Below are 16647 nucleotides of genomic sequence, written 5' to 3' on the forward strand. Positions count from 1 at the left end.
TCGTGTGACGGCGAACTTTGTTCGCTTTACCAAACAACTTCGATATAAATTTGGAGAGCAGCTTCACACTCCAATCCCAGGTCAACGAACCGCTGCCGAACAATAAGCGATTAGAAGCTTGAAATTTCCTTCTTTATAATTTCTCCAACAACGTATACTTGGTAAAAAAAAAAACTTGAAGGTAGACCAGCTTCGAACTTCGACCACAGTTCAACCAGCCCCATCCTCAAACGAACGGAAGCTTGAAATGTAGGGGCAAGACACTGTGAAATCCAGAGCAACTCTGAGCAATCCTGAGTAACTCTTTTTGTTCGAATCCATTCAGAAACATCTTTACGAAGCTGGAAATGGGGCAAGACCGCTAGAACGTCCATTGGTATCAGGTAACACTTAAGGAAAACTAGAGTGATCCAGGGCTATCCAGAGGAATTCTGAGCAACACTTCGATAACAGAGTTACTCTCGCTGTATCTGTCTTGTCCTAGCTTGAAATTTCCTTCTTCTTCAAGACCGCAGATCCTTTGAGCACCAACTTCGAAAACACCAAATCCAGTCGCCTACAATCCGATGCCACCATAAATCCTCTTAAATAACTTCAATCAAGTCGAATCCAACCGTTATAGTCCTTGAAAATTTTCCTTCCTAGAAAGAGAAAAAACTGTCAGACGCAGGAAAATATCCGACCGGCCAAGTCAAGGCCAACTGCTGCAATGAACCAGTCATTGATAACTGCCAAATCAAATGAACTTTACTGTGGTCATGAACATATTAGAACAAGTTTTAGTACAATTGCATCTTCTGAAGGGTCGGACACTTGACATATCTCTAAAATCAGCTGTTTGATCAAATTGTTTATGTTTACGTTCTTTTACCTGTTCGACTCCGTACCAGTGCAATTCAGTGTAAAATTTGTGTGCAGTGATTTGTGGTGCAAGTACTCCGAAAAAAATGGGTGATGAGAATGAAAATTCGTGCGATAAGTTCGACGATGTGAAGCCGGACAAAATGTTCACCCTGAAAAAGTGGAATGCGGTGGCAATGTGGAGCTGGGACGTCGAGTGCGACACCTGCGCCATTTGCCGGGTGCAAGTCATGGGTGAGTGATTTGTTTTTCTACTTGTAAGATCTTGTTTTATAGGGGACGAAGTATGAGCCACGATGAAATACTTGTCACAAGCAGGCAACAAACTTGAGCAAACCGTGCAGAATAAGTCTCGTAAACTAACTTTACAAATTTACCTACGAAAGGTTTGGTTCTTGAGCGAAAGCTTCATGTCACTAAAACTGAACGATAAACAACAAAATAACTGATTCCGGATTCAAAATTTTTCAGTTTATGCATAAAACAATCGCTCTTGGGCCAAATTACGCGTGCATTGCATCATCCTACACAGAATCAAAATGTTTATACCTATAATTTAAGTGATAAACTTAATAATGATACAGTAGCAATAAATTATAACACTACATTATGAAATCATAATTAAAACCAGATAAATGTATTACCTCACATTATGGATTCATAAGATTTAATCTAAGATCTAAAAGAGAACATTTTGTATTGCATAATGTGAGCTAATGAATGGTGGTTGCTTCAAGACCTCTCAAAATCAATGAAATCCCAGGAATAATTGCAGGTAACTTCTTAAAAAGATCCCATGACAAAAGAGACTTGGCCAAAAATATATGGGATGTGGTCCATCCATGTACACTAATGTTTCATACCTTATCAGAAAAGTCTCAGCGAAACAAGAAAATGTCTAAATGGGGTTGGAATTCTATGTACCGGGAAATGAAAGTTTGCGATTTTTTATGGGATTTTCTATTTTATCAACTGTTTATTTTGATAAGCTAACCAAGTACATGTAAAACCATGTTTTTAGTCCCACTATATAGATTTTGCGTCCCATAGTGACTTTTTTGTGATTATTTAAATAATTATCGATATTTGCGGCTAAACCAGCCCAGTGGAATTTTTTCTAACTAGATTAAGCTAGATTTTACAGATACTTGCGTGAGTGAGAAAGGGACAAATTGGAGTGGCATTTGCGAAAAAGTTACTCGACCTCTCGGCGAGACTCGAACTCACGACTCCTACTCACTAGACAGGCGCGTTGCCAACTACACCACGAGAAGACTCACACAGCCGTCGATGAGAAGTGAGAGGACTTTCAACATACTAAAAACCATGTGCTCTCGCCTAGGCTTGACATATACAATAGATGTGTTGTGTGGATGTACATCTAATTCATCTGAAATGAAAGAAGTGCAGTTTGCGATAAAAAATAACCTTAAAATTTCGATCTGATCTAAAGAAATTCATGGTGCAATAACTGGGGTAACCATAGAGAAATCCCTGGAGGAACTCTTGGAGACATTTCTGAAAGTATATCTGGATGTTCCTAGAACAATCCCTGATAAAGCCTGGAGGAATCCCTGAATGATTTCCTGGAGAAGTTCTGGGAGAAATCCCTGAGAAAACTTTCAAAGATATTTCTTGAAGAATTCCCGCAGGGATTCCTAGAGAAATTTATGGAGGAATTTGTGGATGAATTCTTGAAAAAAAAAATCATGGAGAAATTCCCTGAAGTACTGTCTTGAGGAATCTCTGGAGTAGACCTGTGCGCCGACTATATTTTTCTCGGCGGCGGCGTGAAGGCCATTTTTGACCGGCGGCGGCGGCGTCATCGGCGTCACGCCGGTGGCAGCTTTCGGCGGCGGCGGCGGCGGCGTGAATCGGCGTGACCAAAATTTGACCTTAATTTCAACATTGGCAAAGCGAAGAAGTTGTCATTACGTTCTGGAATTTGTAGTCTGAGCTTTTTCATGCCATTGATGACATAAACTATTGCGTTAAAATGAATACCTTTTTTTATTTCTGTTCGGATCCGTCACTAAAGTTTGCTCAAGATAAGAGTTATTTTTGTTCCACTCCTGGACAGCTAAAATGTTTGTTGTGATGATCATAAATGAGCCGAAATGATTTGTACATTTTTGTTTTTAAGTTGTTTGCATTTTTCAAATTTTTAACTGCTTTAAGGTGAAACAGTAAAAAATCCCATTGCAATTTTGCATACTTTAGATGCACAAATTTGACGAACAAAGCATCGAACCAAGCCGCACTTGTTTATCGTGGTTTTGCTCATTTGCAAAAAAGGTAGCTTTTCTCAATCGAGCGCATTTGTTTGCGAATTTTTAAGATTGGTGCTCTTGAAAACGTTTTTTTTTTTTAATTTTATTTTTGTGTATTTTAACTTAAATGCTAATTCTACACTCCCTTGAAAACGTGAGTAGAAGATCAAGTCGGTCATTGTGGCAGCCATATTTGTATTCTGTGATGTTTCTTCCTAATACTATATTAGTTTGGGAAGCCGAAGTACTCGCGGCTGTTTCGAGGTCAAGGATAACAAATATTTATAATTGGAAATGAATAATGAGACATTACTGGTATCCTTAGTGTAATGAACGTTGCATTACTCCATTGCAAATGAAGGGCAATTGAATATTGATTTTTCTACAGCTTTTCTTTTGAATAGTCCCTCTGTTATTGGCTGTTTCCGGTCATAATGGATTTTTAGGCGGAATTACTTTATATCTTCCAACGTTTCGGCCCTTGGTTTGGGCCTTCCTCAGGGAGGTTATAGGCGTACCGAGGCCCAAACCAAGGGCCGAAACGTTGGAAGATATAAAGTTATTCCGCCTAAAAATCCATTTTGACCGGAAACAGCCAATAACAGAGGGACTATTCAACAAAACCCTGGTCGCATTCCAAATAGCTTTTCTTTTGTTTTCTCAGAAGTTTTAGAGGAATTTCAGAAGGAAATCTAGGACGAATCTTCGACAAAAATTCCAGGAGGATTCCCCAAATGACTTCAAGCAGCAATCCCAAGGGAATTACAGCAGGAATTTCCAAAGGAAATTCAGGATGAATCCCCTACGGAATTCGAGAAGGAATCTCCGAAGGATTTCAAGCAGGAATCAACGAAAAATATCAAGAAGAAATCTTTGAAGGAATTCCAGCAGAAATCCCAGAGAGAATACTAGGAGGAATTTCCGAAAGAATTCTATGAGGAATGCTCGAAAGAATTTCAGGAGGAACCCCATAAGGTATTCCAGCAGAAAACTCCGATGGAATTCTAGGAATAATCCCGGAGGAAGTGTAAGACAAATCCCTGGAGGAAGTCTAAGTGGAATTCCCGGAGGAATACTAGAAGGAATGTCTGAAGGAATTCTAGAAGGAATGTCCGAAGAAATTCCAAGAGGAATCACCATAGGAATTTCAAAATGGAATGCCGAAAGAAATCCAGAAAGATTTCCCGACAAAATATCAGGAGAAATCTTTGAAAGAATTTTAGGAAAAATCCTCGAAGGAAGAACCCCTCAATAGAAACCCTGAAGGAATTCTAAAAGGAATCCCCGAAATTACTCTAGGAGGAATCCCCGAAAGAATTCCAAGAGAAATCTTTGACAGAATTCCAGGAGAAATTCTCGAAAGAATTCTAGGAAGAATGACCGAAGGAATTCCAGGAAGAAATCCTGCAGGAATTCTAGGAGGACTACCGATGGAATTCCATCAAGAATCGCCGAAGAAATGGAGGAGAAATCACCAAAGGAATTCCATGAGAAAATCCCGAAGGGATTCCAGGTGTATTCCCCGATCAGGAGAAATCCCCGAGTGAATTTTAGGAAAAATCTGCGAAAGAAGTCTTGAAAAATCCCCGAAGAAATTGCAGGAGAAATTCCTGCAGGAATTTCAGAGGTCACCTCCGAAGGAATTCCGGGAGGAATCTCCGAAGGAATCAAAAGCGGATTCCTCAAAAAGGAAACACCGAAGGAATTCTGAGACGAATCTCCATAGGAAGTGGAGGAGGAATCTCTAAAGATACTTAAGAAGGAATCCTCCAAAAAAACTGCAAGAAGAATCTTCGAATACAAGGAGACATTCCCAAAGGAATTCTAGGAGAAATCACCGAAGAAATTCAAGAAGGAAATCATGGAAAAATTCCGGGAGGAATGATTCCATGAGGATTTTTTGAAAGAATGAAAGGAAGAATCTCCGAAAAATAGTCTTAGAGGATTTACCAGAGGAAACCACGACGGAATATTAAGAGAAATTCTCGAAAAAAAAACCCAGGAGGATTTGATGAAGGCAGTCCAGGAGGACTTCCCAAACAAATTCCACATTTTTTTGAAGGAATTTAAGAAGAAATCCTCAAAGTATTTCTAGGGGGAACCATCGAAAAATATCCAATAGGAATCCTCGTAGGAATTCCATGAGAAAACCCTGACATAATTCTAGGAAGAGTTCCCGCAGGAATTCCAGGAGGAAACCCCGAAAGAATTCCAGGAGAAATCTCCGAAAAAAATCGAAGAGGAATTCCCGTATATCAGGAGGAATCCTCAGAGAAATTTCAGGATAAATCCCCGAAGGAACTGTAGAAGGAATCCCCGAGGGAATTTAAGGAGGAATCTTCGAATTAATTCCAGGAGGAATCCCCGAAGGAAGTCCAGGAGAAATCCCTGAAGGAGGTCCAGCAGGAATATTCGACCGGATTCCTGGAAGAATTCCTGAATCAATTCCTGGAAAAATACGCGAAGAAATGAAAGAAGAAATCCCTGCAGGAATCTCAGGAGGAACCCCTAAAGGAATTCTGGGAGGAATCTCCGAAGGATTTCCAAGCGGAATACTTGAAGGGGTTTCAAGAGGAATTCCCATAGGAAGTTCAGTAAAAATCTCCGAAGGAATTCTAGGAGAAGACACTGAAGCAATTCAAGAAGGAATTCCCAAAGGATTTCCAGAAGAACTCCGGAAGGAATTTCACGAGTAATCACTGAAGCAAATTCAGGAAGAATCTCCGAAGGAATTTTAAGAGAAATCACTTAAGAAACTCCAGGAGGAAACCCCGAAGAAATTTCAGGAGAAATCCACGTTAGAATAACAGGAGAAAGCTCCGAAAGAATTTTAGGAGGAATCCATGAAGGATGTCTAGGTGGAATACCCGAAGGAATTCCATGACGAATCCAGGTGGAATCTCTGAAAGATTTCTAAGAGGAACCATCAAAGAAATTTGACGGAATATAAAAAGGAATCCTCGAAAATAAATGCAGGAGGGATCCTCGAAGGAAGTCTAGGAGGAAACCCCGAATGAAAATCTAGGAAGAATCTCCGGAGGAACTCCAACAGAAATCCCCGAAAAAAATCCAGGAAAAAGCCAGGAGGAATCCCCGAAGGAAGTCCAGGGGAACCCCTGAAGGAAGTCTAGGAGGAATTCCCGAAGAAATTGCAAGAAAAATCCCTGCAGGGATTCCCCCAGGGAAATTCTCGATGGAATTCCGGTAGGACTATCCACAGGATCTCCAGGCGGAATCCTCGAAGGATTTTCAGCGGATGTTTCCGGGTAGGGGGAAGGATTTGCAGGAGGTATTCTCTAAAGAATTCCAGAAGGAAATCCTTGAGGAATTCTTGTAGAAACTACATGAAAGATCCCTCAAAAAATTACTTGATTATAATACTAAGGTAATTATTGAAGGAACTCCTAAAAGATACCCTGAAGAAACTCCTGTAGGAATTCCAGCTTCTGGAGAAATCTCTGATGTAACTCCTGAAAGCATTCGTGAGTCTTCTTGAAAAAATCTCAATCTACTATCTGAAAGAGCGATCCCTGGAAGAACTTCTGGAAGAATTTCTTAAGGAACTTCTCGAACTAGGAAGAAGGGGGTTTGGATTGTGAAAAGAAGATAACCATGTGCGATTGTGGAATCGAGTTCAGTTCTAGGCCTGCTGGCGACGGAGATAGTCGAGTGACTCCGTAGCTTGAAGGAATAGAAGCGCCCGTCTAGCGAATTGGGAGTCGTGAGTTCGAGTCTCACCGGAGTACGTGGATTTCTTTTCATAATTTCAAATCTCAATTTGTTCATCGAGCACGTGTTCTGTTGTGCACATGGATGTCAAAGCATTTTCAACAGTGTAATTTCCCACATGGCTTGGTCAGCCAAAGCAAAATCAAGAAATTGACATTTGTAAGGTGCTACGGTCACCCTTACCGTATTCGGTCGGCCGAGGACCGACCCATCGAGAGTCCGACTGCACACTAATTGCCATACCAATAAGTGATTGGGAGGCAGTGCCCGAAGCTCTCGACAATTAAAAATAACTTCCTCTCTCGCTTTGACATACATGTGCACAACAGACAATGTGTTAGATGTTCATCTAATCCCATCCGAAGGGGGTTTGGATTGTGAAAAGAAGATAACCATGTGCGATTGTGGAATCGAGTTCAGTTCTAGGCCTGCTGGCGACGGAGATAGTCGTGTGACTCCGTAGCTTGAAGGAATAGAAGCGCCCGTCTAGCGAATTGGGAGTCGTGAGTTCGAGTCTCACCGGAGTACGTGGATTTCTTTTCATAATTTCAAATCTCAATTTGTTCATCGAGCACGTGTTCTGTTGTGCACATGGTTGTCAAAGCATTTTCAACAGTGTAATTTCCCACATGGCTTGGTCAGCCAAAGCAAAATCAAGAAATTGACTTCTGAAGGAATTCCTGGAGAAATTCGAGGAAGAATTTCTGAATCACTGAGGGATTACCTGGAGAAATTCCTAGAGGAATAATGTGGACCAAATTTCTGTGGGAATTCCTGGAGGAATTCCTGGATTAACTATAACTCCTGCAGCAATCCATGGAGAAGTTCTTGGAGAATATTTTGGATCATAGGAGGGATTTCAGAAGGATTCTAGGTAGAATTACTGAAGAAATTCAAGAAGGACTCCTAGAAGAACTTCTGGGAGAAGGCCTGTAAGAATGCCTGGAGGAATCGCTGAATGAATTCCTGGAGAAATCTCTGGAGGAATTCTTGGAGGAATCCGTGGAAGAATTCCTGGAGGAATTCCTAGGGGAAATCTTTGTGGGATTCCTGGAGGAATTCCTGAAGCACTTCCTGGAAAATCTCTGTAGGAATTTTTAGAGCATTTCCTGGAGGAATAATTAATGCTTCTAGGATGTTAAGATTGATGTAACACGCTGGCGTCGTGCATGTTTCGCGTGCCTGTCTGGGCCATATTGACCCCAACATCTTACTAAAGTAATTCCTGAAGGAATCTCTGGGAAAATCTTTGAAGGAATCCCTAGTAACAATACCTAGTGGAATCCCGAGAGAAATTCCTGAAGCAATTCCAAGGGTAATGGCTAATGGAATTCATGGGGGAATGAGTGGAGGAAGTCCTTAGGGCTTAGGGAATACATTGAGGTATCCCCGGGGGAAATCTTAGAGGAATCTCTGGAGGCATTTCTGGAGAAAGCGCCAGAGAAATGCCTGCATGAATTTCTTGAAAAATCACTGGAGCATTTCCAGCAGGTATCCCTGGGGGAATCCCTGGAAGAATATATTACTGGAAGAATATATTACTGGAGGAATTCCTATGGGAATCCCTAAAGCAATTCCTGGAAGAATGCATGGAGGAAGTACTGGAGGAATGTTTGGCGGAATACCTGGAGGAACTTGAGGAGAAAATCTTAGAGGAATGTCTTTATGGATTTCTGGAGGAGTCTCTAATGGAGTCTCTGAACAAATTTCTAGAGGAATTCCTGGAAGAATCCCTGCAAAAATGCTCAGAGGAATACCTGGAGGATTTTTTAGAGGCATTCCCAATAGAATCCTTGGAAGTTTTTTTTTTTTTGAGGAATCCCTGGAGGAATTTCCAGAGGAATCCCAAAAGAAGTACTGCAGAAATCGCTAAAACCAGAAAGGGTCCTAAGAAAAGTTCGTGGATGAACTCCTGGAGCAATCGGCGTTGAAGTTCCTGAAGGAATCCCTGGAGGAGATTTTGAAGAATTTCTGAGGAATTCCTTATGTAATCCCATAACAGTTCCTGGTCGAAGTCCTAGATTAATTCCTGAAGTTGTTCATGAGTGAATTCCAGGAAGAATTCCTGAAGGAATCTCTAGAAGAATTCCTGGGGAAATACCTGGAGCAATATTGGACACAATTCCACGAGTTGTTTCTGAAAGAATCACAGAAGAAATTCTCGTATGAATCCCTGGAGGTTTTCTTGGAGGAATGCCTGGAGGAATTCCTGAAGAAATCCCATGAGGAATCCCGTAAGAAATCCCATGAAAACGGAAATCTCAGGAAAGCTTTCTTAATGAATTCCTAAAAGATTTTTTGTAGGAATCCCTGTATTAAAATCTGAAAAACCCATGTCTGCAGTAATTTCTGGACAAACTATTTAAGGAATCATTGAATGAACTCATAAAGGATGTCTTGTACAACATTTTAAAGGTATCCTTTAATTATTTTTGAATTATCTTTGGTAGAATTTGCTGAAAGGGTTCGTGAAAGAGATTTTTGCAGAAATGCTTCGAATAATTCCAGATGGAATTCTCTGGAAGAATCCATGATATAATCAAGATATAGGGAAATTTCTGGGTGAATTCGTCGATGCATCCCTTCAGAGGTATCTGTAAAAAATTCTGAAGGGATCGTCTAAGGAATTTCTTAAGTATTTCTTGGAACAAGCCATGAAAAAAACACCATTCGAACCCCGCAAGACGTCCATAGAGGAAAAAATCCTGGAGATGTCGCTTGAGGCATTCCTGAAGGAATACATGGAGGGATTTCCAAGGGGATTTCGGAAGGTGTTTTTGGAGGAATTCATAAAGAAATCCCAGGTTTTTGCTCTAAGTATGACGTTTGTTGATTTGAATGCTAGTTTGCTACTACACTCTATGGCCTTATATGGCCCTAGTAGGTCCTTCTTGCATCTTCTAGGTATTGATTATACCTATATTTCATGATTTTAGAGCCTAAACCTTCGTTTACCAGTCGCCATCTTAAATTTGGGCCGCCATCTTGGATTTTAGCCTGCCATCTTGGATATTCTGGTCGTTAATTTTTAACTCTCGTCATCTTCTCCATACCAAATATACCCATACAGTTCTGCTTAGGCATCGGTTCAGTTCGGACGTATTGAACTTCCTTCTTCATTGTTGGGATAACTACATTGTTTGCCGCCCATGGCGGTTATCGGCTTGCGTGGAAGCACTTTTAAAGTGGATTTCACTAACTTCCCGGTTCGTCCTTCGTTTGAAGAAATACATTCCTTTCTTCACAAAGTTGTCGGTTTACAATTAAGTGATGTTAAAAGGCTTCAGATGAGCCATGCCCAAAACTGCGTGTATGTGAAGTGCGTCAGCCAACAAGTTGCTGAAACCGTTGTTGAGCTCCACAACGAAAAGCACCAAATAGAAGTGAAAGGCGTTAAGTATACTGTGCGCCTTGCCTTAGACGACGATAGTATTGAAGTGAAAATTCATGATCTTTCGGAGAGTATTTCCAACAACGAGCTTGCTGCATATTTACGGCAGTACGGAGATGTACATTCCGTGAAGGAACTGGTTTGGGGACCATCATTCCCTTACAAAGGAGTTTCTAGTGGCGTCCGAGTAGCGAGGATGACACTACGAAGTCACATTAAATCCTACGTCACAGTGCACGGCGAAGAAACTTTAGTTTCTTACAAAAATCAATTAAAATCATGTCGCCACTGTATGCAGAACATACATCCGGGAAAAACATGCTCAAATGCCAAGAAGGAAGCTGCCAAAGAAGGTTCAATTAAAACATCATCCGCATCCCCGATGACACAACCAAGCGCACCATTGCAGAAATCATCTCAAATGAAACAACTTCAGCAGGCATCGAAACGGACTGCTGATGGCGATAACACCAACCAAGCCAACGAAGCCAAAACAAAATCACCACCAAGGAAAAAACCCGATCGCAAGCAGACACATAAAATTATCCCAACAAAGCAGCCTGAAGAACAATGCGTGAGTGAAGAAACGGATAGTGATATGGAGACCGTAAGCACCGTTCAATTGAATACAGACACTGAACCAGAACCCGACCCTGGAGACATAGATGGATGGATAACTCGATTCGATAGAAGAAACAAAAGATTGGAACAAAAAATTGTAGCTTTTGAATTGCAAAATAAATCTCGCCGACCTGAATGACCCTAGGGTTAAAAGGTCGTTAATAAAACCAAAAAAAAAAAAATATACCCATATTGCATGGATTTATAGCATGAAACTCCATTAAATAGCCGCCATTTTAGACCGCCATCTTGGATATTCCCGTCGTCATTTTTGGAGTTCAGACATTTTCTCTATGCGAAATATACCCATATTGCATGGTTTAGAGCCTAAAACGCCATTAAACAGTCGCCATCTTGATTTTGGATCCGCCATCTTGTATATTATGCAGATTATGCACGATTACGGATTCCCGGATAAAGTGATACGATTGATCAAGACGACGATGGATCGAGTGATGTGCGTAGTTCGAGTATCAGGGACACTCTCGAGTCCCTTCAAATCTCGCAGAGGGTTACGGCAAGGTGATGGTCTTTCGTGCTTGCTGTTCAACATTGCGTTAGAGGGTGTAATTAGGAGAGCGGGGACAAACACGAGTGGAACGATTTTCACGAAGTCCGTTCAGCTGCTTGGTTTCGCTGATGACATTGATATTATTGCTCGTAAATTTGAGACGATGGCGGAAATGTACATCCGACTAAAGAGTGAAGCCAGGTGAATCGGATTAGTCATTAATGCGTCGAAGACAAAGTACATGATGGCAAAGGGCTCCAGGGAGGAATCACCGCGCCTGCCACCCCGAATTTATATTGACGGTGATGAAATCGAGGAGGTTGAAGAATTCGTGTACTTGGGCTCACTGGTAACCGCCGAAAACGACACCAGCAGAGAAATTCAGAGGCGCATTGCGGCAGGTAATCGTTCTTACTTTGGACTCCGCTGAACTCTACGATCGAATAAAGTTCGCTGTAGCACGAAGTTAACCATCTACTAAACGCTGATTAGACCGGTCGTCTTCTATGGGCACGAAACATGGACCCTACGTGCAGAGGACCAACGCGCCCTTGGAATTTTCGAACGGAAGGTGTTGCGTACCATCTACGGCGGAGTGCAGATGGAAGACGGGACTTGGAGAAGGCGAATCACGTCATCAGGCGGGTCACGTCATCAGGATGTCGGATAGCAACCCGACTAAAATGGTTCTCGAGAGCTATCCGACCGGTACAAGAAGACGTGGAGCGCAGCGAGGTAGGTGGGTCGACCAAGTGGAGGACGATCTGCGGACCCTACGCAGAGTACCGAACTGGAGACAAACAGTCATGGACCGAGTGGAATGGAGGCGGCTACTATGTACAGCAGAGGCCACCCCGGCCTTAGCCTGATCGCAATGCAATAACAATCTTGTATATAAGACCGACATCTTGGATATTTTGGTAGCCATTTGTGGAGTCCAGACTTCTTCCTCATTCCAAATATATCCATATTGCATGGCTTTAGATCCTAAAACTATATTGAACAGCCGACAACTTGTATTTAGAACCACCATCTTGAATGGGGCCCATATAGCCGAGGCGGTAAACGCACGGGTATTCAGCATGACCATGCTGAGGGTGACGGGTTCGATTCCCGGTCGGTCCAGGATGTTTTCGTAAAGGAAATTTCCTTGACTTCCTTGGGCATAGAGTATCTTCGTGCCTGCCACACGATATACGCATGCAAAATGGTCATTGGCAGAGGAAGCTCTCAGTTAATAACTGTGGAAGTGCTCATAGAACACTAAGCTGAGAAGCAGGCTTTGTCCCAGTGAGGACGTTACGCCATGAAGAGAGAGAGAGATCTTGAATATTAGGCTGCCACCTTGAATTTTGGGCCGACATCATGGAATTTCTGGTCTCTAATGTTGATTTCCGCAAAAAAAAGCATCAACCATGCTTAAGGTTACAAAAATCGCCGCAGTTTGATGTAACGCAGAATGGGGCTTGGTACAGTTTTATATAGGGTGGGGCGGGGCAAGATGGGTCACATAAGGATGGATCACCATAACTTTGTAAATACAAATCGTATTGGTTCGTATTCATCCGCTACTATTTAATACACTAGTTAGCTATGCTAAAAGTCGATAAAAAGTTCATTAAATACAAAATATGATGTTAAACAAGCAGTTTTAAAAAGTGATCGATTTTGCGCCGTGAAAAAAGCGCGGTGCAATATGGGTCACCTTTTAAGTAATTGACATACATTTTCTCAACGAAAAACGTCAAAATATAAGATTTGTTCCGCATTCATATATGTTCCATATCCATACTGAGTAAACAAGAGCTACTAGTAAATATTTTATAAATTTATTTGGAATATACAAAACTTTACGATTTGAGGGGTCCTAAGGCGACTTGAAAATCCATATTTTCACTAAAAAAAATATCATAATTTTATGTTATAATTTTGAGAGTTCACTCCGCTTGATTAAAGTAATTTATGAGATAGTCTTGTATTGTAATAAAAAAAAAACTTTTGGATGCTCCAAAAATACGTTCAAAATTGAAGGTGACCCATCTTGCCCCGCGGCCGTCTATATGGAGATTATATGGAATGTATCGCATAAGAAAAATCGCTAAAAACCATTTTATTTTTTTATTTCCAATGGGAGTGAATAATTTTTCAATCAATGCCCGAAACTTTTGTATATTCATGCTGGTCATCTAACAAAATTATTAACATAATCAAAACATGAGTAATGCGCCCGAAAATGGCACTGACCCATCTTGCCCCGCCTCACCCTACGGGCAGTTCTACCGGTGCACACTGGGGCAGAACGCAGTTATGGACAGACGAAACCTCTAGTGCTTTGAATATCCATCCTAGAGGTTTGGTGTCTTTAGAGAAGTGTCTTGTGAGAGTTTTGACTAAAACCTGGTAACTCAATAATTGATCTAGATAAGTTGCAACTGATCTAGATCAGTTTTAGCTTTTTATAGAAGCGTCATAGAAGAAAACTTTCTTTTGCAAAGTTGTTCATTCTGATGTTTTTGACATTTCTTCCGAAGACATTTATACTCTATAATGCACACGAAAGGCACAGTGGGCTACTTTACTGAAAAAGTCGGAAAAAATCGATTTTGATCAATATTTTGAAGTAAAAAAATCAGAAAAAAATTTCGAACGTTAGGTTAGCAAAAATATATAAGAAAAAGATTATTCCATAACAAAAACTCACATAATCACGGAAATTGGAGGTTTTTCTTATTTAAATAACAAAAAAAGGTAATTTACAATTTGTTTGATAACTCATGAAGCAGCAGGCGAAGGTAGCTATCTTTTTTTGGCCAAAACATGTCAATACCACTAGCATCGATACAGTGGGGGAAAGAAAAGTGGGGTAACTCGGGGCTTTTGCTATATACAAGTATGAAATCATCTCTAAAATAAATGAAAATTAGCAATTGAGGCCAATTTTTTGAAAACCTAACATGATGGAAAACAATTTTTGGATTATTTTTTGCTGTCTGGAGAATTTTTGTGATGAAGCACATTTTTATTAAAATTGGTTTGGCGCTTTTTAGGTCAATATGTTCCTTATGAATGTATATCTAGATGTTTATTGAGAGGGACCTCAAGTAATAATATTGTTGTATATATATACTCATATAATAGCAGAAGGTGGTGAAACTAATTTTATGTGTTCGACTATCTTAGAACATATGCCTGATAAACGTAGCGAGAGAGCAATGGAACATATCCAGATTTTTTGAGGCAGTTCACAGATTGAAATTATCGTAAAATATATTACATACTGATAATTCATTTGATTTGACCTTTGTTTATGAATATATGCTCAATAACCAAATCTGATATTTTTTAATTCAATAATACTGTTGAAGCGCACATAGGGTGGGGCGGGGCAAGATGGACCGCGGGGCAAGATGGGTCAGTGCCATTTGATTCTGTTAATAATTTTGTTAGATGACCAGTATGAATATACAAAAGTTTCGGGCATTGATTGAAAAATTATTCACTCTCATTGGAAATAAAAAAATATTTGGTTTTAGCCATTTTTCTTGTGCGATACATTCCATATAATCTCCATATAAACAGCCGCGGGGCAAGATGGGTCACCTTTAATTTTGAACGTATTTTTGGAGCATTCAAAAGTTATTTATTTTTTATTACAAGACTATCTCATAAATGACTTCAATCAAGCGGAATGAACGCTCAAAATTATAACATAAAATTATGATATTTTTTTAGTGAAAACATCGATTTTCAAGTTTCAAGTTTTTTTTTATATTCCAAATAAATTTATAAAATGTTTACTAGTAGCTCTTGTTTACTCAGTATGGATATGGAGCATATATGAATGCGGAACAAATCTTATATTTTGACGTTTTTGTTGAGAAAATGTGAATTACTTAAAAGGTGACCCATCTTGCCCCGCACTTTTTTCACGGCGCAAAATCGATCGCTTTTTAAAACTGCTTGTTTAACATCATGTTTTGTATTTAATGAACTTTTTATCGACTTTTAGCATAGGTAGCTAGTGTATTGAAGAGTAGAGGACGAATACAAACCCATACGATCTGTATTTACAAAGTTATGGTGATCCATCCTTAGGTGACCCATCTTGCCCCGCCCCACCCTACAAATATTTGGTATTTATTTGTTTGTCAAGACGTATGGTCCAAATCAATAAAAATAACATATCTAGATACACTTTCACATGGCATATACTGGCCAGAGCAACACTTAATATCTATTTATTGTATTCATGTTTTATCACAGTAATTACCCAGACATGTTACATTAAAAACCAATCGGAAAATTGCTTTACATCATGTTTGGAGTTCAAAAAATTGATCTTAATGGTCAATTTTCATTTATTTTCGTGGTGATTTCATACTAGTATATAGCAAAAGCCCGGAGTTACCCCACTTTTCTTTCCCCACTGTATCGATGCTAGTGGTATTGACATGTTTTGGCCAAAAAATTAGCTGCCTTCGCCTGCTGCTTCATGAGTTATCAAATAAATTGTAAATCACCTTTTTTTTTGTTATTTAAATAAGAAAAACCTCCAATTTCCGTGATTATGTAAGTTTTTGTTATGGAATAATCTTTTTCTTATATGTTTTTGCTAACCTGACGTTCGATTTTTTTTCTGATTTTTTTACTTCAAAATATTGATCAAAATCGATTTTTTCCGACTTTTTCAGTAAAGTAGCCCACTGTGCCTTTCGTGTGCATTATAGAGTATAAATGTCTTCGGAAGAAATGTCAAAAATATCAGAATGAACAACTTTGCAAAAGAAAGTTTTCTTCTATGACGCTTCTATAAAAAGCTAAAACTGATCTAGATCAGTTGCAACTTATCTAGATCAATTAATGAGTTACCAGGTTTTAGTCAAAACTCTCACAAGACACTTCTCTAAAGACACTTCTCTAAAGACACCAAACCTCTAGGATGGATATCCAAAGCACTAGAGGTTTTGTCTGTCCATAACTGCGTTCTGCCCCAGTGTGCGGTGCTGGTCTGGATCACTGAAATGGCCCTAACTCCGGAACGCCTTTACCGATCTGGACCATATTTAATAGCAAACAATGTGGTAAAATTCCGGTTCGATTTAAGCTATAATCCGGCCAATGGAAAGTGCTTCAAAAGTGAGTGAACTTTTTTTGCTCACAAACATACATACATACACACATACAGACATCGGGGTCTATTTTATAACTTGAGTCGACCATAATTTCATGTGACTCGATAGTTGTCGAATTATACAAAACGAGTT

The 16647-nt window shown here is 40.0% G+C and overlaps 1 protein-coding gene across 1 annotated transcript in view; it reads left to right on the forward strand.

Moving 5' to 3' along the window:
- The first annotated feature begins 852 nt into the window (after positions 1 to 852).
- The window catches only part of LOC109406155 (RING-box protein 2), a 226138-nt gene continuing 210343 nt past the window's right edge, over positions 853 to 16647 (forward strand). The window contains exon 1 of the mRNA XM_062852848.1: positions 853 to 1095. Coding sequence (XP_062708832.1) covers positions 948 to 1095 — 148 coding nt within the window. The 5' untranslated portion in view covers positions 853 to 947. The remainder of the gene's footprint in view (positions 1096 to 16647) is intronic.

This window comes from Aedes albopictus, chromosome 2 (assembly GCF_035046485.1).
Source record: "Aedes albopictus strain Foshan chromosome 2, AalbF5, whole genome shotgun sequence".
Lineage (NCBI taxonomy): Eukaryota > Metazoa > Arthropoda > Insecta > Diptera > Culicidae > Aedes > Aedes albopictus.